Source organism: Mixophyes fleayi, chromosome 3 (genome assembly GCF_038048845.1).
Source record: "Mixophyes fleayi isolate aMixFle1 chromosome 3, aMixFle1.hap1, whole genome shotgun sequence".
NCBI lineage: Eukaryota > Metazoa > Chordata > Amphibia > Anura > Limnodynastidae > Mixophyes > Mixophyes fleayi.
The window spans coordinates 335853647-335878773 of record NC_134404.1 but is presented as its reverse complement, the minus strand read 5'-3'; the positions used below and the strand labels follow the sequence as shown (position 1 = coordinate 335878773).

General features: G+C 42.7%; 1 protein-coding gene across 6 annotated transcripts in view; it reads left to right on the top strand.

Moving 5' to 3' along the window:
• The window catches only part of ENAH (ENAH actin regulator), a 59495-nt gene extending 35562 nt beyond the window's left edge, over positions 1-23933 (top strand). For 2 of the 6 annotated variants that reach the window (XM_075204326.1, XM_075204327.1), the window contains exons 4-14: positions 4440-4524; positions 9264-9610; positions 12171-12959; positions 13837-14153; positions 14710-14858; positions 14979-15036; positions 16009-16057; positions 16220-16286; positions 16378-16456; positions 19579-19636; positions 21259-23933. In XM_075204326.1, coding sequence (XP_075060427.1) covers positions 4440-4524; positions 9264-9610; positions 12171-12959; positions 13837-14153; positions 14710-14858; positions 14979-15036; positions 16009-16057; positions 16220-16286; positions 16378-16456; positions 19579-19636; positions 21259-21296 — 2036 coding nt within the window. In that variant the 3' untranslated portion in view covers positions 21297-23933. The remainder of the gene's footprint in view (positions 1-4439; positions 4525-9263; positions 9611-12170; positions 12960-13836; positions 14154-14709; positions 14859-14978; positions 15037-16008; positions 16058-16219; positions 16287-16377; positions 16457-19578; positions 19637-21258) is intronic. The other 4 variants (XM_075204329.1, XM_075204330.1, XM_075204331.1 and 1 more) reach the window with 2 other exon arrangements.
• The last annotated feature ends 1194 nt before the right edge of the window (positions 23934-25127 follow it).

Genomic DNA, 25127 nt, shown 5'->3' with positions numbered 1-25127 from the left:
AACGCAGACGGCAATCTGACTTCAGCCTCAGCAGAGCATAAACAACAAGCTGCCAGCCCGGTGAACCTCTGTGCCCGTCGGTATGAGCTCTTGAACGTAGGATAGATAGTATCTGTGCCGGTATAATGGTCCTGTTTCTGCACGCCGATGGTCGCCATGAAGCGGACCCTCACTCCGCCCGCGATGGGATGTGGAAATACATCTGTTGTCACAAAGGAGATAACGCTCACATATTCGCCTGTAAGTATAGATCTTTGCGGTTATATTGTAGCCGTGGGGTGTAACTGGTGTTCCCTAGTGCATTGTTTACTGAATTACACTGTATACATCTATATTCCTATCATTGTATTCTGTAGTATTTGCGTAAAATGGAACAGAGAGTGCAGGAGACTTAGATTGTTTAATGTGTGGATTTTAAAAGTTAAAGTTAAGCTTATAATAACAACATTGATGTTTTGGTTGTTGAAGCACCCGGCCAATACTATAACCTATGTAAAGGATGTCTAATTGTCCAGTTTAGTACATGGACGTGTTTTTTTCCACAGAACCCTCTTTCTTAATAAACATCACAGCGATAGAATGCGGGTCATGTTTTCTCTGCGGAGGTAGAAGGAAAAATCCATTCAATGGACCAGTCTTGGTGCACGGACAACAGTGAAAAAGATAGGAGTTTGCTTTCCCACATAACTATGACAGATAGGTTGATGTAAGGTAGTTCTATAGATGACTTATTGTATATATAGTTCTCAGCAGCAGAGAGGCTGGGTGTGTACACTGAGTGCTGCGGATGTTACTCCAACTCTGCGTGTTACCCTGGATATAATGACCGTGGTTTTCATGTCAGAACAGGGAGGACTTAGTAGCCAGAGAAGAAAAAGCTTTGTGTTTTATCTTCTACGTTTAGAAATGATTTCCTGGGTCAGTGTGCGTGGAAGAGTCAGACTGTATTGTGTAGTGTGATCTGTCCTACGATAACGTAATGATTTGTTTATTTAACTTGATTATAGGGTGTTTTTGTATTTTTAATAATTTTGATTATTAACTGTTATTTATACAGCGCCTTACATATTAGGCAGCTCTGTACAGATACTATATAATCACTCACCTCCGTACCTGCACTATTGGAGCTTACAATCTATACCCCCAACACACAGACTAGGATTCATTTTGTCAGAAGCCACTTAACCTACCAGTATGTCCTGTGGATTGTGGTAGAAATTCCACCCAAACATGGGGAGAAATACAGACTCCACACAGATAGGACCCTGGTTGGAATCGAGCCATAGACCCCAGTGCTGTTAGACCGCAATGCTAACCGCTTTGCCACTGACACTTCTCTTCAGTAAATAATAAAACACAAGAGAATAAGGATAGGACTCTTTAGGGGGGGGGGGGATTTTATTTTAAGCCTTGGACACGTGGTCAGTTGATAACGATGAAAGTCCATAACGAACAATAAGCAAAATAAGGGGTGTTTGCTGTATTTTATAGAGGAGTACTTGGGGTAATGGTGCTAGTTATGGGTAAGTGAGAAGTCGCCTTGATTATATGGATCAGAGTTTTATAATCCCTCCCGCACATTGTGCAATAGCTCCTTCATGTACTAGTCTAACCACTTACACACTCACACTCCGCACCCTGTCAGTACTTACCCCCCACTCCCACCAACATCACAACCCCCCTCCCCACCAGTCACTCCGCACCCTGTGAGTACTTACCTCCCACCAACATCACACCCCCCTCCCCACCAGTCACTCCGCACCCTGTGAGTACTTACCCCCACTCCCACCAACATCACAGCCCCCTCCTCACCAGTAACTCCGCACCCTGTGAGTACTTACCCCCCACTCCCACCAACATCACACCCCCCTCCCTACCAGTCACTCCGCACCCTGTGAGTACTTACTCCCCACTCCCACCAACATCACACCCCCCTCCCTACCAGTCACTCCACACCCTGTGAGTACTTACTCCCCACTCCCACCAACATCACACCCCCCTCCCTACCAGTCACTCCGCACCCTGTGAGTACTTACCCCCCCACTCCCACCAACATCACACCCCCCTCCCTACCAGTCACTCCGCACCCTGTGAGTACTTACCTCCCACCAACATCACACCCCCCTCCCCACCAGTCACTCCGCACCCTGTCAGTACTTACCCCCCACTCCCACCAACATCACAACCCCCCCTCCCCACCAGTCACTCCGCACCCTGTGAGTACTTGCCTCCCACCAACATCACACCCCCCTCCCCACCAGTCACTCCGCACCCTGTGAGTACTTACCCCCACCAACATCACAACCCCCCTCCCCACCAGTCACTCCGCACCCTGTGAGTACTTACCCCCACTCCCACCAACATCACAACCCCCCTCCCCACCAGTCACTCCGCACCCTGTGAGTACTTACCCCCACTCCCACCAACATCACAGCCCCCTCCCCACCAGTCACTCCGCACCCTGTGAGTATAGATATATAAATAAAATATATATATATATATATATATATATATATATATATATATATATATACTGTATATTGGGAATTAGCATCACTATAACTTGTAATAATACACCATTACGACAATATAACCACACAGAATCCTCTGTCTGGGCTTATAGTTGGTGCACAATCTGGGATAAGGTAGAGTATAGAGTATGTAACCATTACCATGCACTAGAGAATGAGGTGACTGTAAAAGTAATTTCTTAGAGAAGTGTAAGATCGGGAAATGAGGGTTAGACCAGCTGTAATAGTTGCTGGACCGTGACAGCACTTGAGATGGTTGATATTGTGTTTACATTGCCTGCAAAGCTGCCGGCAATATATTTAGAACTTGATTTTACGTTGCCTAACCCAAAGCAGGCGGAAACTGCTGCCTGTGTGGGCCATATGGTTATCCAGGCTGCTGATAGTTGGTGGGCGCAGGGCGGAGACCCCTCAGTGTGATAATGTGTGTCACATTGTGGGTACCCACCGAAGGTGGCTGCCCAGACAAACCTTTGTTCCCAAGGCTCTATGGTTCTTCACTTAATCTCAGCAGGAAACTGGGGTAGGGAGACTAGGTTGGGGTGTGAGCTGAAAGACCAATCAGAAGCCACCTCCTCCTGCTGGGTCACTGTCAGAAAATATGTTTTACATAGAGATTATACTTTAATTGGGTGTATGTATTGTGCCTAACACAGGTGTGTGTGTGTGTGTGTGTGTGTGTGTGTGTGTATATGTGTGTGTGTATATGTATGTGTGTATATATATAGATATAGATATAGATATAGATATATATAGATATATATATAGATATATTTATTTTTATTTTATTTTATCCCTGCCTGTCATCTCTTTATCGGTTCATTGCCATAGTTTCAGACTGTTCTATAACTGATCAGACACCCAATGCCGCCCTGCTCGCAGTACGTATGCGGATGAATGGCACTTTGGGTGTGTTCTGCGTAAAATGGAGCAAGCAACAGTTTGCCTAAAATGAAATAGAAAGCGGCCATGGTAAAATAAGTCAGTTTTACAGCGGAGGCAGCTATTTTCTGGCCTGAACCATGATTCAGGAGACGGCAGTCTATACAGTCGCTAAGAACTGCTGACGACTAAGACGTAAAGGTATATTTACTAAACTGCGGGTTTGAAAAAGTGGAGATGTTGCCTATAGCAGCCAATCAGATTCTAGCTGTCATTTTGTAGAATGTACTAAATAAATGATAACTAGAATCTCATTGGTTGCTATAGGCAATATCTCCATTTTTTCAAATCCACAGTTTAGTACATATACCACTTAGACACTCTGTTTTTTGCTTTGCTGCGAACTCTAAACAAGCTCCGAAGTTGGGAGAGGGCGTATCCTGGCTCGGCTCTAAATTGCAGCATATAAATAAAGCTGTTGTTTGTACAGGAGCAAATTTGCACTAGTTCCTTCTGTTGTCTTATCGTGTTTTGTCCTACAAATGGCCGCCTCCACACTTTATAGAGGCGTGCGCTTTAATTCTTGTTGATCATCAGCACTTGGTTGCAGGGTGTCATACTTAGGACAGGTGTCTTAGTCTTACATGGAATCACTCTATTATTGGCATGTGTATAAATATCTTTTTTTGTTTCCCATTCAGCTCTGATGTATTTTCCTTTTTTCCTTTTTTTTTTATTCCCAGTGTTTTTTCTAGGTGAGTTACTTCGCTGTTATCTGTTAGCTTTTATTCCGCTGCTCCCCCGGAGCGTCTGTCCGGTCATCATGTACTGTCCTGTAGCTGCTGGATCTCTGGGCTGAATTGAGATTCCAGCTTCATTGTAGATAAATGATGTAATCATACTGTGTCGGTTTCCACAATATTAATTGTGGTTTTTTGTTTTGTGTTCTTCAAATCGGGGCTAATGACTCACGATCTGTGATTGAACATAGTATTACTTTTTAAATCTCTCTCATTTTGTTTTCAGGTCCAACGTTGTCCCGGCAGAATTCTCATATACCCCAACAAGTGCAAAATGGCCCATCGCAGGAAGAGCTGGAGATTCAGAGGAGGTACTGATCCGTTCCCCTAAATGACTATATTGCCTTTTCTAAAGGGCTGGGAGTTTCCTCTTAAATGCCAACTCTCCCGGAATGTTCGGATGGCTCCCGGATTCCGGAGAGAATCTGCAGTTCTCCCAGAGAGAGGAGGAAGCTGGTGGAGACGAGGGCAAGATGATGCGGTTTGCACCACAGCCTGCCTACCGCTGCTTGACAATGCAAATCACGACACCACCCAGCGGCGGCAGGCAGGCCGTGGTGATGAGGACTGTTACCCAGACCTGCCCTCTCTGACTTTGCAGTCGTTCCCTCTGCTTGTTCTGGAGGTATGCTTAAATATACACGATTGTCCCTTTTCACTGTTATAATCAATATGACTGTCAATGTCAATTATTGATATGATCAGTGGCGGTCACTGCTGGTGTAATCAGTATGAGTGCTCTACAATAAACCTGATTACTGGGGGGAGAGGAGGGGGTTTGTGATTGAAAACACAGATTTTTAGTCCGCTTAATGTGTTTCCTTTCCATTGCTTTAGAAGTAATTGTAGGCTTGTTCTCTGCACCGAATGTATTAAATACTGTGGTCAACAGTTTGTGGTTTTCAGGAAAGTTCTCCTTCTGAATAACCTTTTTATAGTCTTGTCTGGAACATCTTGTGCGAAAATTCAATGTTACCCAATGTTAAATTATTCCAAAGCTTTCTGGAGGCGGTCTGTTTTATAGGAGGCACTGTGGTTTAGTGACTCGGACATCGCACTTTTTGAGTTCTGACTGTTGTGGCGACCATATGGACAGATGTAATATAAATCCCTTTTTACAAAACTAGATGAGTCCCTTTCAGGTTCCACGCTGTTCATTTGCTGCATTGTGAGGTTGGTTGCTGTATACGTACAAGCATAGCAATTGGTCCTAAGGGGTTGACCTTTGACGGAACAGCTTTGCTGGTGTGGGGCACTTGTGCAGGATTCCGTTATCAGAGAAACCTTGTGTTTACTGTGGGGCAGCCTTGTGTTCCAGGAAGTCACTATCTTCATAACTATTAATAGTGGGCACGTGGCATTGTTTTACTATAGTCCTCTAAACAATATACCCAAAATACTTAAACTTGAATAAATCTGTCCAGTAATCTGCCATATCCCTTTCCTAGTAGTTGCCATATTTTATAAATCTGCTTTGGAGGGTGGAGCGGACACTAAGGACTCCCATCTCGGAGCTGCCTCTGTTCAGTGACTGCAGAATGGAACTATACAACATGTGTGTTTGTCAGGCAGATACTTGTGCATTGGAAAGATATTTATAGGCCGCGCTCCGTCACTGCTATTCATAGTTCATCTCGGGCTCCCTCCAGGCTTTCTTGGGCATTCCTCACCGCACAACACATAATCTGTGTGGAAGCTGAGCCCAGGTGTATTTCGTGGTGTTGATGTAACTCCCATACACAGGTCGATTGTGACCCTCGACCTAAGAGCAAAACAAGTGTCCGGCGTGATCTCACACTCGGGTCACCAAATTGCGTGAGATCCGGTCGTTCATCGCGCAGGCTAAGTAGCTGGGTGCTGGTTAATGATGCAGGAAGATAACCGCACGCTCATCATCATCATCATCATTTATTTATATAGCGCTGTACAGAGAGCTCATTCACATCAGTCCCTGCCCCATTGGGGCTTAAAGTCTAAATTCAGACAGACGTAAATTTTGATAGCAGCCAATTAACCTACTAGTATGTTCTTGGAGTTTTGGAGGAAACCAGAACACCCGGAGGAAACCCACGCAAACACGGGGAGAACATACAAACTCCACACAGATAAGGCCATGGTTGAGAATCGAACTCATGACCCCAGTGCTGTGAGGCAGAAGTGCTAACCACTAGGCCACTGTACTGCCCCTACCAACCTGATTATAATTCTATTAATTTGATTGACTATGGGGTATACTGTTTTTTGTGGGGGGTGGGGGGACGACCCTTTCTGCGATATTGGGCAAGTCGCCTGATATCCGCTGCTGTATTACTGTGAGTTTGGCCAGTAAGGGAATGGTTGTTTGTTTACTCCTTAGCCCTCCTCCATTCCTTTCTGTGTTTTGTGTTACCTATTTGTGCTTAGCTTTGTTAGGTTAGGTTATGTGTTGTATTATGCAGTTGTTTATGGTATAAAGGGGGATGTATCAATTCCTAAGCTGAAACTTTATTAGCAACCCTCCACGTTACATACAACAATAAGACTGATCTCGTGAATATTGGTTCTTGCTGCAAAGTGGCTGCCTGAGCAACGTTGTTGATTCCTTGTGAAATGATGGGCAGCAAGATCACAAATATTCGTTCAGACCACGCAATAGTTGTAAAAGGGGCCGATGCACGTTACAAGTAGAGATTACAGGTTCATGTGTAACTGAACATGCCTTCTATGTTATATGTTCAATGAAAAATGCTAATCTTGTTGCAGTCTACATGTTTCAGGCTACCTATATTGTAATAGGGCAATATGAAGAGCCATAATGTTATAATAAAAACAGAGCCATAATTTTCTTATCCATGAAATTAGACATCGCATCTCTGGATGATAGTTTGAGAGAACCTGGCAGGTTGGCCAAAGACTGTCCTAATTGAGATACAAGCACAACTACTAAAGAATTCATTCTCTCCAGGGATATATGACTGTGTGGTCCTTTCAAACCAAACATTTCTGTATTCCTTTTTACCATTATAAATAGCATTGTGAGGAATAAAGTGCGCCCCACTGGTGGTTTGGCCTCATGAATGGGAGTTTGATAGTAGAGGCAGCCACTCCGTGTGCTGAACCAATCAATTCACCAGGCATGATACGTACGATACGGCATTCTCTTTAATAAATGTCGCCCGAGCTGTTTGTAGGCAGCTGATGGTTCTTAAAATCAACATGTGGTCCCGTTAGTCTTTGTCGGTGACCTCCGAGGCATTATGTTGTTCCACCACTGGCCAATCGGGAAGAGGGTTAGGGTTGGCTGGGAAGAGGAACACATTGCAGGGATGGCATAGGAGTGACTCAGAGACGTAGCTGGTCTCCCTCTGTCAGAAAGGACGGCACGCGCTATTTATAGCCTGGAAGTCACAGCGACGGCAGAATGTGCCTATAAAAAGAAAGTGGTCACCACAAAGCAGGATACACCGAGCGTGTCTCCAGCATGAAGCCGTATGGTTGTTACATTGTGCTTCAGAAGGGAAATGGACCAAAAGTGGACCGGCTTCTGCTGTAAGTACGCTTGGACAAAGCACCATGAGACGTGCTTCCATTGGATGTTATATGCTTAGGAGCTGTGTGTTATGTGAGAGCGGATTAGGGCTGATTGACCTGAGAAGTCTCAGGAGGTCATTAAATGTCCCAGAGCATGGACAGATAATGCTGCTTGTCACGTAATCGGGACCCTTCACTGTCTCTACATGCGGCTAAAACAAGGTGGAATTTAGTCTAATGTGATTTCTGCAAATCCCTTCGCCTGTCTAAGACTTACAGCTGGTAGATCGAGGGCTATATATAATGTGCCCTGAAAGGCGAGTTACTAAAGATCACTTGGTAGCTGGTCTGTCTACTGTAAATAATAAGAATATTAGGGCTATGTAATCTGATTTCTCTGACCACAGTATTTTTTTATAAATGTCTACTGTACTTTAGAATTTCTGATAGTGTATTCGTTCTTAAAATAAGTTTTTTGCATATAGTAGTGATGCAGTACACGGACATTATACCTCACTGTCCTATTATAGTATCACTAGCTAAAGTGCTTGGCTGGGGTGCATGTGTTATTTAATGGGACAGGGCTACTTAATAGTCCTTATCTTGTAGGGTTAAGTCATTTAAATCATGTTTAATGTTTTTATCTGGATTCCAGGCTTCTCAGAAATTTTCTGTATTAATGCCAAAGCCCCCAGTGACCCTCATCCTGTACTAGTTCTAAGTGAAAGTCCTGAGTCCAATTCTGTTCTCGTCAGCAGGATGAGCGGATTATCTTGGATCTATTAGTACTGCCTTGTATGAGAAGCCTAAGCCAGTAGGGAATCCTGTCATTTACAAATGGGGAAGGTTTCAGTTTTGAACGTGTGGGGTGTTGGGGAGGGGGGGGGGGGACAGCGACCTGAGGGTCAGGAGCCAAACCTTATGGCGTCTGGTATCGGCAACCATGGCAGCACCCTTCCTCCGTCTTTAATGTGACTTTTATGAATATATATAAACTGATGCATAGGAGAAGGTGTTGAAACAACAAATCAACTAAACCGATCTTTGTGTGCAAAAATGTCAATTGAACTTTAATCAGTTTGCTTGGGTCTCAGTATTATTTATATTGAGGTTTATTTGTTTGTGTGTGTACATCAGTTTTCGTTTCCTCTCCTTTTAAATCCTAAGTATATTAAAGTAATTCAGGAACACTATAAAGGTACAAGGTCATGGACAGAGTGCTTTTTATATTTGAGGTGGCTTCTAATATGTGTGATAATTTACAGTAGGGGTGCATTCTTCCTTTATAATATACAGATTTTAGTATTGAATACAAGTGATGTATATATAATAGGTGATTTGAAACTGATTAACCCACTTGTTGCCAGTAAAAGTGTCACAGCGATGTCTGCAATTCAAGCAAGTTCTCTCGTTCACCAGGACAAAGATAACCGATTGTTTTTCTATTAAAATATTAATGAAAGTTGAGCTGAGCATTTACCTGGTAGCCATGGTTACTTTTATTCCCCCCCATCATAACGCTTGTCCTCTCTGTATTCAGGCAGCTGCAGGATCAGCAGCGACAGAAGGAGCTGGAACGTGAACGGATGGAACGCGAAAGAATGGAACGTGAGCGTATGGAGCGCGAGCGAATGGAGCGCGAGAGGCTGGACCGAGAGAGGTTGGAGAGGGAAAGGCTGGAAAGGGAACGCCTGGAGCGCGAGCGCTTAGAGCAAGAGCAACTGGAAAGAGAACGAGAGCGGCTGGAGAGAGAGCGCCAGGAACAGCTAGAGCGTGAGCTGGAGGAGCAAGAGAGGCTGGAACAGGAGAGGCAGGAGAGAGAGCTGCAGGAACAGCTTGAGAAGGAACAGCTGCAATGGGAACGCGAGAGGAGAGTGTCTAATGCTGGTAAGTAGCTGTCTGCCTCTGAGCGTCTCGCAGGCGTCACGCCGGAGATATGACCTCATCCATGAACGGAGAAACGTCTAGTGGTCATGGATTGGTGGCTCTCAGGCACTTGTGGAACTAGAAGTCTCAGCATGCTCTTGCCATTGGGACTGCTAGTTCCACAACGACTAGAGAGCCACAGGTTGGCTATGTGTGATTTTTAGGGTTGTGGATTGAATTGTATTTTCTACAGTTTAGACAAAGTTCAGGCAACCCTGGTCACGTCTGTTACTGTGCAGTGCCACGGTGTGCCCACCGCAGCTCGTGGTGATGGCACAACTGCTACAAGAATATGAATTGTGCAGGACTTTGGGCACCTCTTCCAGTTTTTCTTGCTACTTTTGTTTACAAACAGGGCCCAAAAAGTTGATTTTACTCCTTTCAGTAAATCACAAATTAAAGAAAAGTAATCACAAGTTTGTGGTGACTCTTCTGTCCGCTTTCCGTAATCCTTGGCCAATCCTAGGCCGCTTATCCATAGCACTCTAATGTGTTCATCTCATTTTGTCCACCCTGGGGCAAAAGTGAGATTGGAGGAAAATAAAATAAGGATTATGTATATCTATGGAGATCATTTACATTATCCATGCCCACAGCACTTTTATCTGACAGTCTCTCAATACCGTCTGCTTTATGGGGGGCTGTGTGCGAGAGCCCTATGTATTAATCATCTAGATGCCCCTTTAGTTACTGACATGCGGTGTATAAATGAAGTATAATTTTATTACTTATATTGTAAATGTCCGTTTTCTGTTTAATTACGTTTAGCCGGAAGCCCAGTTTTCCAAAAAAAAACACGTTTGGGTTTTACTTGTTCAAACCCCTTCCTCACCCAGTTAGTAAAGCCATGGGGGCCCCGTGTAACAACAAAAGCCTAGAATGTAATGTGCCGCTGTCAGTGGAGGAACTGAAGATGAAACTTATTGCATATTTCGGCAAGAACTTCCTGTAAAGCGCACCTCACGGTCACATGGGGCTGGAAAGAGGGAGGTTCCATAAGGCAGACTGGAAGGGTGCACAAGCTTTACTGACGCAGTAGTTGCCGTCTAATTTTGAATTTAATTTTTAATGCAAATAGTATTTAGACATTTAGGGCCTGGTTCATCTAGCAGCGCAAAGTGAATTTGCATTTTTTAAAATTGCGCGCAACTTGTTGTCCGCCTATATTCAAGTACAATAGATGTCAAGAGTACTTGCTGTATGCAGACAGATAGGACTTGCGTGCTACCGTGAATTGCCTGCAGTTGGCGTAAGTCTCGTCTTGGCACATGCGCAGATCACTTTTATGAAAGATACGGTGCGTAAATGGACTTTCATTCCTAGATGAATCGGGCCCTTAGATTTGTGGGAAAATTAATAATGTTATTCTTTTAGTGATAACAAATCTGAGCGAACAACAGATGATATTGAGACGCACAATTCGGCCAGGGTTGCCTAAACATTTGCACGTGACTGTTTGTGTCTGTACAAAACCTTTGGATGCCAACATGGGAAAGCCCACAACATTGTAATATCCTAGAACGTGCTAATATTCTAATATTGTGTCCTAATGGTTTGTGGCTGCACCCTTCTCAGATGTAACTCCACGTGCTTCCAGTTAATGCTTTAACCCCCACATTGCTCTGTTAAAATATGAAAATCGAAAACATACCTAACCTGCCAGCAGGAGGCGCTATTTGTAATTATAATATACATATGTAAATTCAAATGACTGGTAATTGGGCAGAACGGTGGTGTTGTCCATAACAACCAATCCTTGTTCTAGCTGTCATTTTTCTACTAGAGAAAATGATGGCAAACGTTTTGTGTTCTGGGCAACACCGGATTTTTGTCACAATTATCTGTAGAACAGGTAATTGCCCCCACTCATTCATTTTACAGTAAGACCCCCAAGTATCCCTGTTTGGTGGACATGTCCCTTTTTTCCCCAGTAGAAATATTTTATTCTTTGCTGATTTTCTCATAACTCAGACTCCTGTTTCACAGACATGTACAGACTAGGTGGCGATGGATCCTAGAGCTGGTTATATTACCTTATAGGACACGTAAAGGAAATACGGGCTAAGCAAAGATCATGTCGCATGTGTCCCGGTTTTTAATTTTTGGAATGATCAGTGTGTTAAATCGTACGGTATTGGTCCGTATTTCATCAATAAAGCATGTTACTGGCCAATCCTGACCAGACCTGTATTATGTAAGGGGCAAAATGTTTCCAAATCCTCGAACCATTGCCGGTGGTCTCTTGTGCATTTGTATAGTTTATAGAAAGAAACCAACTTCATTGATGATGTTTTTATGGAGATGATGGTGATATGTGGTCTGGGTGATGGTAAATTCTCTGTCAATGCAATAACCTCTTCTGTATCTAATCTTATACTAACCGTAGATCTCATTTAAACTTTCTTTGAATGCTGGTTTGTTTGCTTCATTAGCTCCTTTTTTTTTCTCTTTCCTCTTTTCTTTTTTGTTTTCTTTTTTGTCCTGTCTTTTGCTGTTTTTTCACCCACCAATCCCACACCAGACTCATCTTACGACAGTTCTTTATATAACGCTCACAGTCTCGATTTCTCGAGCTGTCCACCTCACTCAGCATCTCCCATTTCTTACGCTAAAGCCATTTCAGTCCCCATCTCCTCTATATGTACAGACTCCATGGCCGACTACGTCATTGTAACCTCCCAGTCCATTAACTCCACGCCACCGACACCTCCGCTCCGACACTCTGCATCGCGTTTCGCCACATCTCTAGGCTCCGCCTTCCATCCTGTCCTCCCCCATTACGCTACAGTTCCTCGTCCCATAAATAAAATCTCCCGGCCTCCTTCTCCGGTGAACCCTGCACCGCCGCCACCGCCCCCTCCTCCCGTTAAGCCTATATCCTGGTCCGCTTCTAATTTTGCTCCGCTCCCACCTTCCCCTCCCGTGATGATTAGCAGTCCTCCCGGGAAGGCCACTGGCCCGAGGGCCGTCCATCTAGTTTCCGCATCTCAGCTGGCCCTCATAACCACTGCACCTAACGGGCATGCAGACATGTCTTCGTTTGAAATGTCCTGTGCGCCCACACCACCGCCCGCACCACCACTGCCATCGTTTCCACCTTTCTCACTGTCTTCATCTCAACCTGTCCCTCCTTCTCCAACCACTCCTGTTGTCTCAGCACCTTCATCCCAGTCTAGTGTTCTCCCTTCTCCCTCTGCAGCTTCCCCTGCCTCTGTTGAGAATTCTTTAAACTCTGTGCTGGGAGACCTCTGTGCTTCTCAGCCAGACTTGACCACAACCTCTCAGCCGATTGACCCTGCGACCCATCCGGGTAAGGCTTTTCTGTCACTGCGATTAACTGACTAACCTTGACATGCATTCATAAAGCTTTGTGTTTTGTAGACAGGGTTGGTCTGAAAAATATACCTATATCAAATACTTGATCTCAATGATTTTTTTTTTATATTATACTTTTTTTTCTTTTAATGGTCTATTGTACAGTGCACGTGATTAGAGAACAAACATAGCCCATATTGCAAGGAAATCTATATATTTGTGCAAAACACAGTAGTTGTAGAACCAGTATTTTCTTTAGAACCTTTAATGGGAATATTGCACAAAATTATGTTAGTAATGGCTCCTAAACCATCCCGCAGACACCTCTTCTCCCCAGTGGGTCAAAGTGACTGGAACATGTTGTATTCTTCTGAATGGGTTTTTATTTTGTTTGTATGGGTTACTAATAACTAACCCTTTAATCCAGGACTACACTGGTGATTGTTACATAAGTGAGTGTGGTTCAACAGATTTCCAGTGATGCCAGATACACAGGCGTGGATATTGTGTCAAGGCGCAGTTTAACGTGGCGCATTTTACAGTTTGCTGCCAGTGGACATTAATTGGTGGTGGAACTTGTCCAGTGTGTCCCTGTCTGTAACCAACTAGCGCCCTCTAGTGCTGTGCGAGCATATTGTACATTAAGACTTATGTCCCTTACAGTTTTCTGCTTCCTCTTGTTTTGTAATAGGATTGCGTTTTTGTTTCTGCCCATTTTTATTTTGTAATTGTATATAGACAATATTTATTTTGTTAATGGTATTTTTAAGGCAATTGAAAACCTAGTGAGCCAAAATATAGATAGATATGACAGAGATTGTGATACGGTTTGTGCCTGTCTGCTTTGACGTTTTACCTTTTTTCCCCTCTAGGTGTTATTGCAGGACCACCATCACCACCTCCTCCACCCCCTCTGCCTTCAGGTTCAAGCTTGTCTCAAGCAACCGCACCCCCACCTCCTCCAGCCCCCCCTCTTCCCCCTTTAGGCCCCGCCCCGCCTCCACCTCCTGGTCCGCCTCCGCCCCCTGGACCTCCACCACCTGCTCCGATGGCTGCACCCCCTCCACCGGCTCCACCCCCAGCACCGCCCCTTCCATTCTCCGCGGCTTCCATGGGCTCAGAAGACAACCGTCCGCTATCGGGCCTGGCCGCTGCGCTGGCTGGAGCCAAGCTTAGAAAAGTCTCTCGGGTAATTGCAGTGCTCCACATGTATCACTGGGGGGCGCTATAGTCTGTATTTGCAAAATGACAGCATAAAATGTTTTAGCTGGAGTGAGACGGGACGGCCCAGGGCTTCTCAGCCTTTATTGTATCCTAATCCCCTCGATGTGACAATATATTTCAAGTAAACTGTCTGATTATTCTAAACCTCCCAAATTTGTTTCAATGCTCACAGAGAAACCCCTCGTGTCCTTGAATGTTTTTTTTGTAGTTATTAAATTTTAATAAGTTTTGAATGTAACAAATGGAAGTAGCAATAATAATGTGCTGAAGTGTAAGCTCTTTGGACAAGCTATAAGTGAGTGAGTGGGATTTTTTTTTTACAAAAAAGGTAGAATATCTGTACGTGTATGTGTAATTATAAATATACATGTGCCTCTACTTAAAAAAAAAAAAAAAACCACTATTCTTCCATCTGTAGTGCTGAGTAGATATGAAGGTGTTATAGAAACACAGTAGACATCTCCCTAACTCCGTTGTAAATCCATTAAAATGTTATTTTCGCCTGCCTCCGTTTCTCGCAGACTGAAGAGGTCTGCAGTCAGAGCAGCGTCAGTTCTGTTGCGGCCGGTCCAGGACCCGCTAAGACGGAGCCTAGTCGCGGGAATGGTCCTCTTCCCATGGTTGGCGGCGGCGGACTGATGGAAGAAATGAGCGCGCTACTAGCCAGGAGGTGAGTTACGTTTGTGGAATCCTACGTTTCCTAAAGATCCGATCAGGTCCGTTTATCAGTTTTGTAAAACCTATTTTAAGCCCTAGGAAGAGATTTACAGCCTTGTTTTACCCGTAACAGGAGAAGAATTGTAGAAAAAACCCCAACAATTGAGCCAGACGTTAAAGAAGAGAAGACGGTAAGTGAGATGCACAGGGTGGGTCTCTGCTTTATATGGTTGTATCCTCTCTGGGGTGATCCGTCATCATTGTACCTGGTCTGTACGTCGTACACACAGCTCACTGATCATATCTACTTATATCCTATATATAACTCTCTACCTACACTTACTGGTAAATGATGTGACGCATAGAAAAGTAATGGGGGGGGTCCTTTGTCACACAGAATAAATAGACCCAGAAATCGCCAATCCTCTCCTCTCCTAATTAAGAACTTGTAGGTACAGATACATTTTACCAATGTGCTATCAAGTGAGACAACTCATTTGAAATAAATGATGTCTCTGGAGCGTATAACTGTCGGGTCTTGTATAATGTGCTTGGTATTCCTGTACCCTCTGATTACACTTGGGGGTAAGTCTCTCCACGGCCGCAGTAATTGTCTGAAAGGAACTTTCTGCTCCCTACACAAATAATGTGATTTAACGAAGTCAAGGAATTACCGAGTATTGTTACATACGTAAGCACTTTAACTTCACTTTCATTCCTCCCCCACAATGTCCGAGTTTGAATTGAAACCCTCGTTTATCTTCTTTTCCGATTCTCCCCACATCTTTTCTTTATATTTTGTTAAGATCATCATCACCATTTATTTATATAGCGCCACTGATTCCGCAGCGCTGTACCGAGAACTCATTCACGTCAGTCCCTGCCTCATTGGAGCTTATAGTCTAAATCCCCTAACATACACACACACACACACACACACACACACACACCAGATCAAAAACATACTGGTAGGTTAATTGGCTGCTATCAAAATTGGAGTGTGGGAGGAAACCAGAGCACTTGGAGGAAAGCCACGCAAACACGGGGAGAACATACAAACTCCACACAGATAAGGCCATGGTTGGGAATTGAACTCATGACCCCAGTGCTGTGAGGCAGAAGTGCTAACCACTTAATATATATATTTTTTTTTACTATTCTAGGAAGACTCGGAGCCCGTACCTACAAAAGCGCCTTCTGCTGGCACGCCTGGTAAGAACCAATAAACAGGAAGTTCTGATTTCCTCCTGTACCTGTAGTGACCCCCGGGCACCCATACAGCCACTGGGATCCTCTAGCGAAGATCATTGCCGTAAAAATGTGTCGATCAAACATTCGCCATCTCTTAACATCGTCCTTTTATATTTCCTCCAGAACCGACAAGGAAGCCTTGGGAAAGAACAAACACAATAAATGGTAGTAAATCACCTGTTATCTCCAGGTATGTTGTATACATGTGTATACCCCCAACTCTTCTATATGTGAATACCTACTAGTCCCCAAAGTGACAATGTCTTAACTCTCTCTTCTAGACCAAAGTCGACACCAACGGGACAGCCAAGTGCCAATGGGGTCCAGTCGGAAGCCTTGGACTACGACCGATTGAAACAGGTACTGAGATAGCGACATACGGCAGTCACCCACCCATGACTCTTTAGCAAGACGTCCTCTACCTCCCTAACATGAGATCACAATATCTTCTATGAAGTTGCGCATAAGTTTAAGTATATGTTCACTTTCAAAGACATTGCTATTTTCCCCTATATAATGAAATCCCAATACAGCGTCTGCATGATCTGATCCGTTCTAATAAACTCTACAGTCATGGGCAAAAGTTTTGAGAAGTTTATTTTTCACAGTCTGCTGCCTCAGTTCTTATGATGGCAATTTGCATATACTCCAGAATGTCATGAAGAGTGATCAGATGAATTGTAATTAATTTCAAGGTCCCTCTTTGCCATGACAATGAACTTTATCTCAAAAACATCCCCTGAATTTCAGCCCTGCCACAAAAAGACCAGCTGACATCAGGTCAGTGATTCTCTCGTTAACACAGGTGAGAGTAGTGACTAGGACAAGGCTGGAGATCACTCTGTCATGCTGATTGAGTTAGAATAACAGACTGGAAGCTTTAATAGGAGGGTGGTGCTTGAAATCATTGTTCATCCTCTGTTAACCTTGGTTATCTGCAAGGAAACACGTGCAGTCATCATTGCATTGCACAAAAAGGGCTTCACAGGCAAGGATATTGCTGCTAGTAAGCTTGCACCTAAATCAATCATTTATCGGATCATCAAGAACTTTCAAGGAGAGAGGTTCAATGGTTGTGAAAAAGGCTTCAGGGTGCCCAAGAACGTCCAGCAAGCGCCAGGACCGTCTCATAAAGTTGATTCAGCTGCAGGATCGGGCACCACCAGTGCAGAGCTTGCTCAGGAATGGCAGCAGGCAGGTGTGAGTGCATCTGCACGCACAGTGAGGTGAAGACTTTTGGAGGATGACCTGGTGTCAAGAAGGCCAGCAAAGAAGCCACTTCTCTCCAGGAAAAACATCAGGGACAGACTGATATTCTGCAAAAGGTACAGGGATTGGACTGCTGAGGACTGAGGCAAATCCACAGCCATGAATAAAGAATGGTATCAAAACATCCTTCAAGAGCAACTTCTCCCAACCATCCAAGAACAGTTTGGTGACAAACCATACCTTACCCAGCATGATGGAGCACATTGCCATAAGGCAAAAGTGATAACCAAGTGGCTCGGGGATCAAAACAAATTTTATGTCCATGACCAGGAAACTCCCCAGACCTTAATCCCATTGAGAACTTGTGGTCCATCCTCAAGGGACGGGCGGACAAACAAAAACCCACAAATTCTGACAAACTCCAAGCATTGATTAGGTAAGAATGGGCGGCCATCAGTCAGTATGTGGCCCAGAAGTTGATTGACAGCTGCCAGGGCGAATTGCAGAGGTCTTCAAAAAGAAGGGTCAACACTGCAAATATTGACTCTTTGCATAAACTTAATGTAATTGTCAGTAAAAGCCTTTGACACTTATGAAATACTTGTAATGTTACATCAGTATACCATAGCAACATCTGACAGAAAGGTCTAAAAACACTGAAACAGCAAACTGTGAAAACCAATACTTGTGTCATTCTCAAAACTTTTGGCCATGACTGTACATCTTTCCTACGATGCTTTTACAGTACTCAGTTATTATTTTCTGCAGGGTTCCGGATATCTCCACTAACGTCAGTGTAGCAGCCAGTTATCTGTAGCTCACATGTTTCTTTCTGTGGGCAGTATGGTAGTTAGTACTGTAGATAAGCTCAGGATAAAGAGAGCGTCTCCCTTCCTTAAGTTATTTGTAACAAAACAAGTTGCATGTATGAATTGATCCTTCACTGGTGCTCATACATTCCATCATGAAATACTTTCACAATGATACGAGACCCTGACATGACAACTCCCCAAATAGGTTATATTCTATAGTAGTGACATCCCTACTCTCCAAATATAATGTTATATTCTACAGCTGTGACATCACTACTCTCCAAATATAATGTTATATTCTACAGCTGTGACATCACTACTCTCCAAATATAATGTTATATTCTATAGTAGTGACATCGCTACTCTCCAAATATAATGTTATATTCTATAGTAGTGACATCGCTACTCTCCAGATATAATGTTATATTCTATAGTAGTGACATCGCTACTCTCCAAATATACTGTTATATTCTACAGCCGTGACATCGCTACTCTCCAAATATACGGTTATATTCTATAGTAGTGACATCGCTACTCTCCAAATATGTTATATTCTATAATAGTGACATCCCTACTCTCCAAATATTATAATATATTCTATAATAGTGACATCCCTACTCTCCAAATATTATAATATATTCTATAATAGTGACATCCCTACTCTCCAAATATTATAATATATTCTATAATAGTGACATCGCTACTCTCCAAATATAATATATTCTATAATAGTGACATCGCTACTCTCCAAATATTATAATATATTCTATAGTAGTGACATCGCTACTCTCCAAATATAAGGATATATTTCACAGGCTATTTTATGTGTGTTTATGGTATGTGTGTACTTGTGTCTGACATCACACCACTACAGTATATATCACACTGGGCTATAGCTTCCTGCCTCCGTAACATGTATGGTTTAGTGTGACTCTGGTAGCGCTACATTCACACACATAATGTTTCATGCAGCGATTGGTTCCGTTATTAATACATGAACTTATAACTGTGTTATGTCTTCATATAATGCTGTTGACATGGGGACACTATAGGGGAGCAAATGAAGAGATTTCAGTCTGGGGGGACTTTGCCCCACTTAATAAATTTACCACACATTATATGGATTTTAAGTGCCATCAATTGGAATTCACATCCTGTGCTGTCAGGAGCACGCTCAGTGAGCTCCTGAGACCCGCCCCGTGACCTCATCAAGCTGCCAGCTTTCAGTATATTGGCTCTGAGTGATCACATGAGCACACAGGCCAACAGCTCATTTACATGACTCCTAAGGGATTGATGACAGTGCTGTAGCTGATTATTCTCAACAATGCTTTGTGTATTAATAACTTTACACTGCAATTAGACTTTCACTCAGGCTGTGCTATTAATGTTAGATTACTCAAGTTACCTGGTGAAGGTTGGTTTTACTTATATTAACTATTTATTTCCTCCAACTATTAGGACATTTTAGAAGAAATGCGGAAAGAATTAACAAAACTTAAAGAGGAACTTATTGATGGTAAGTGCATTATACTTAGTGCTGACATTTTAACTTGCAGATGAAAAATAAGAGGGGGGGAGAGATCTTTGTGTCGGGATAAGGGAGAATTGTTGTGTCCTCGTTACCTGGGCAGTGTGACAGCCACGTGACAGTAATCCTTACTGTAATGTGAGTAACTAAACAGTGGCTGCAGGTATCTGTAAATACAGATATGGATTCATAGAAGACCTTATAAGCTTATGGGCTTGATTTATTTTATGTTACTAAGATGTGATACAGTGGTGGCTGAGACCACAGAGAGCTACAGGGATGGGGATGGTGCAGATAATAGTATCCAAAAGAGGTGGAAAAAGGGGCCAAATCTAGGGCTGAGGGAAGGTCACAGTTTACACCACCGTCACGCAATCTCCTCTTCTGTTCATAATTACACTGGCGATCTCCTAAGTACATCACTCACGTGTCAGACACAGGGCGTATAACCATTCATTCTGTAATACCCCATTCACACAGCCTATAAAACCAAAGTTATTGCGAGCTCCGACGAACCCGGCTTGTGGCTCAGTGCAGGGTTATTCCCGTGTCAGTCCTGGGTCGCCTGCTGTGTGAACTAAAGGAAATAAAAAAAAAAACACAGCTACTGTAAAAGATGCAACAGTGTATATAACATAGCAAAATACTAAGATGCCCCTTTAAATGACCACCATTTTTCAGCCAATCAAATCTCCTCTTGTGATGACTCCTACTTATTGCCAGGACAGTCCCAGGTTTGGAATGGGGTCAACCTGGGAAATTCCCGGGTCCAAGGTGCAGAGTGAATGGGGTCTCTGAGCTGGGATGCTCTGACACGGCAAACCCCGAGTTTGCAGGGGTGAAAGTGGTATTAGATGTTGGTCTGATCGTACATGTGGACTAGCAACTGTAGTACCCTGTGGGGATCCAGTAGAGGGCAGTGTCAGAGATACTACTATAAATCCCTGACTAGGTTTAGTAAACTGATAATTTGCCTTGGGATTCAAGTATCAAAGCGGTATATGCCTTACACCAATGCGAAGTGCTTATTTCATTTATTTTTCTCTATTGTATTGCCTGTTTTGTTCTATTTTAACTTTAGCAAACACCAGACATGACTGCAACCAGTGATATTAATCTGTGATGAAGTATTGTGTATATGAATACTGTATATTCTATTATAGACAGCCAAGCATTGACCTCTATGCTGGATTTGAAATACTGGAGGGACATTTATACAAAGTTTTCTACAGATACCTCCAAATGTCCCTCCCAACTTGCTGTTAACAAACTTAATTTTGTTTTGTTTTTTTAATAGAATAGTGTGAGTTTGGCCTACCTGTGGCTCTCTAGATTTTGTGAAACTACAAGTCCCAGCATGCTTTGTCAGTAGATGGCCAGCTGAGAGCTGGCAGGAGAATGCTGGGACTTGTAGTTTCACAACACCTAGAGATTTGGCATCTATCTTCGGCATGGTATGTATTGGTATGCAGCTCTGGTCTTGTCGGTGAACTTGGGAGCATCTATTAGTGTAAAACGGGGAATATTGTGCCTTTAAGACTGCGCGCGTAAAGCTGCCTCATTGAATTCCGCATCTGTCTCGGTTAACGGTCTCTCTCGCTTTATTTCAGCCATAAGGCAAGAACTGGGGAAATCGAACAGTGCATAGAGGAGCCAGACCAGACTGTGCTCAGATGTCCTCATTAGGAAGAACTCCTTTTTCTAAGCTGTTTTAAACGAAGATACTACAACCGGGGAACAGCATATAAGGAACTTTTAGAGACTTCACTTTGGATGTATCCGAAATTTATCTCCTGGTTTTCTGCTTTTTTGTTTTATTTTGTTTTTGTTTATTTTCTCTCTTCTGCGCTTCAAGAGCGATGGGAAAATGGTCTTAAAAGTTTCTAAACTCTTATGCAGAAGTTACTTTTTTTTATTTTTCCCGTCCTATCAGCTTGCAGTGCATATACAAGTCACCGACCACGTGGACATAGAACCCACCAATCATTGCACACGTTTCAAAACGTAAAAACTTTTTAGCAGCAAGAGGAAAGACATGACTGGTCTAGCAAGTTATACAGTTGTGTACTGCAAGTGTAACTCAGGTTTGTCTTCCTATAATATTTCTTATTTTGGTTTAATAAGATAACACAAATATTGTAGAATGTACGATGTTCGAATCACGTTTCTGGATGGATTGCAGTCGTTGTGCAATGTTTGGGAGAAGTTTAAACGAGCGAAGAGTTTTGCACATGAAGATGGTTTCCATTTTCTACATATTTTTTTGATACTGTTCACAGGACGCCTCTTGGTTTTTGTTTGTTTTTTCATTTAAGACGAGCAAGTATTTGTTTTAAAAACATATATGCCTTCATTAATCGTTATTAATGCTTTTACCAAATTCAAAATCTCTTTGCAACAGAGATCAGCATTGAGCCAGTGCTGTTTTTTCATTTTTCTTGCATGAGGAAATATTCCGTCAAAACAGTGACCTGGTCGTAGGACGGAATCTGCGCACGTCTCCAACAATAACCGCTTCTCTCAAATCTTGCAGTTTCCTGTTGGGGTCGACGCCTCTGCAAACATAACAGCGGCCATTTTGTGACAATATCTGTCTTCACGATCCACATCACATACTAGCTGATTGCCGTGTTTTTGTTTTTTTGTTTTTTTATTTTATTATGGCATTTGATGGAAAAAAAAAAAAATAATTCCACTTGACCTTCAACATCCAACTCTTCAAGTAGAAAAGTTCAAAGAATAACAGTTTTGTTTTGTTTTTTAAATGGCACTGGTGAGTTACGTCGCCGCGCAGAGCATTTGCGACGTAATAGAAGATGAGGTTTTTTTTGTTGATTTGGAACCGTGCCATATTGAAAAATGCTCCCTGGTGGTCTTAGGGATGGAGAACAAAGTAACTGCAGCTATAAAGAAAGGAAAATTTGAGACACATCCTCCCAGTAAGTTCTAGTCGCCAAAGCAAAACGCGTCTACAGGAAGCTTTGAACGTGGGACTCAATCACTTTTAATGCTGTATGGATACTTGCTGAACACAGAGACTCGGACTCTATATATACAAACGGGAGAAAGAAAAGCAAAACACCAATATCCCAATGTGCAAAGCAGCCTTTTTATTTTCCTAAAAAGACTTTTTTTGTGCATGGTACGAATTAAAGGCATTGTTGACTAATGCAGCAGGCTGATCCAGAACTGGCTCGCCCTAAACAGGTCGGAGGCATTGCCCTCTTTAATCACTGCAGACTTTTTCAACGATCACAGATCAGCCATGTATGCGATGCGACCACGTGTCATTTCTGTTGCTACATAATATTCAAGACTAAGCCAACTTTAATAAGGCACATGACTACGAGCAGTCCAAAGTAAGACAGTCCATGGGTTCCCCTCCTCCGCGTATTGAATGAAGCCGGTTTATGCACTATGCGTTTTTGTGCCTTGGTCTATAATGAACATGATTTGAGTTCTAGAGTAAACAAATGTTATTTTATGTTGACATCTTGTCTTGTATATCCGTTCCCTCCATAACCCCCCCGCCACCCCCCCTCTCCACCCAAAACACATTGATTCTCGTTTTTTTCTTTTTGTAATATCTGGGCTACACAAACATATACCAGTTACCCGCCAGTGGTCGGCTCGTTAGAGATTTCAGTAACTCAATATGGGGAGGCTGTTAATACTTCTTGTCCAATTCAAAAAGTGCTGTACAAAAACCTATTTCAGGGGGGGTTTCTTTGCTTTGTTTGTTTTTAGATGTCTTAACCTTAGGATGGTTTAAGGCGTCCTCCACTCCACGAAAAGCTTCTTTCTTCTTTTTTTTTTTTTCGCAACACTGTGACCTAAGCTGTGATTTAAATAACTAATGGGTTTAAAAAAATGAATCACAATGGAAGTGAATGTATAAATCGAGAACTGGTGCTGAAATCTCTATTCACACTCATCCTGTTTTGACACTTGTCCTCTCATATAACGTGTGTCTCATTTTCAAGCAGGAGTCGGAAAACACTTCAACGAATGTCACCTGTTATTCCTTTTTTTTTTATTTTCCACTTTTTAGTTTGTTTTTTTCTTTTAAGTCATCTTTGCTATTTTTTTTTTTACCATTGTTTTTTTTTTTTTGTTTTAAATTTACTACGCTAACTTTTTTTTTGTTTTTGTTTGAGCAAATTAAATAAAATTGCAATATACGTGTTGCCACTGTTAGTCTGCTGAACGCTTCTAATCTTTGGACTGCTGTAAAAGATTCCTGCCAGGTATATTGAATGTGATTTAAAAACAAAAAAAACAAAAACCCGTAAATGCCCTATAGATAACTATATGGTATCTCTCTGCGGAGGTTTACATATTGCTATTATTATTTTTCTAACTTTGAAGATACATTTTACCAGAATTGATTACGCTCCAATAATAAAGACTGTAATATGTATAAATGGAGAATGTATATAAACACCGTTGTGTATGTTGATCTTGAAAAGGTGGAATATAGGAGAGATTGTGGGGTGTCGTCCCGTAGACGAACATTTTGTAACAAGATGTTACTGTTTTTATTTTTTATTTTGAAAACTCATAGAAATCGTGTGAATTAGTAGCTTGACCCGTTTTTTGTGTTCATGATGTATGTTGAGTGGCCACTCTGGGATACATATACACAAGAGGAAGTCGCTCCCACGTTTGCCATCAGAACAGAAATTGCAGCTGGCCATGAACTCTGCAGGAAAACTCTTCTAACAAGTAACTGTAGAGAAGTGGGTGTTGCCCTTAGCAACCTATTGTCATGATTCTAATGTAAAGTGTAGAGCAGTGATAGCCTGATACACTTCAGGCGCCATGTGGACATTAATTTCAGTAATAAGTTAAAGCGACATTCTTATCAAAGAAAGAGAAACCTATCTGTCCTAAATCTCCAGGCATTTTACACAAGTGTTACAAAATATAGTAAACAAATCTGATAAAGGATGAAGGCTCGGAGGACCTCATCGTGCCCAGTACTGGTGTAGAGAATGAAAGCCAATGTCTGGCTTCTGTGGACAATGTTTTCATAAATGTTCCTCGGTAGGGAAAGAGCGGGCCAGGGCAACCGGCCCATGTTGAGTTCATGCTGTATTGTAGCCTCTGGTGGATCTCTGTTCTTCTTTCGCTGCTCCAGCGCAGCCCACAGAGGCTGGATTGAGAGGTGGTACCTGTGGAGGCCACTCCATTAACCTGAGTTCTGTGTGGACTGGAGCCATGTATTGCTGAAAAGACAATTCAGATAGGGTACCCTCCCCCCATGAAGGGGTGCTCGTCATATGCAACAGTGTGCTCAATTTATGTTCCAATATCTATGGAAACAGACTAGTCCGTTATAGGGGAAGGGTGTGTGTACCTAATATACTGTCCGTTCACGGTTTATATTTTGGTTCTTGTTATATGAAGGTGTACCCAAGATATCATTGAAGTCACATTATAAAGATTAGCATTGTTAGAAAACACAGAATTATTAATA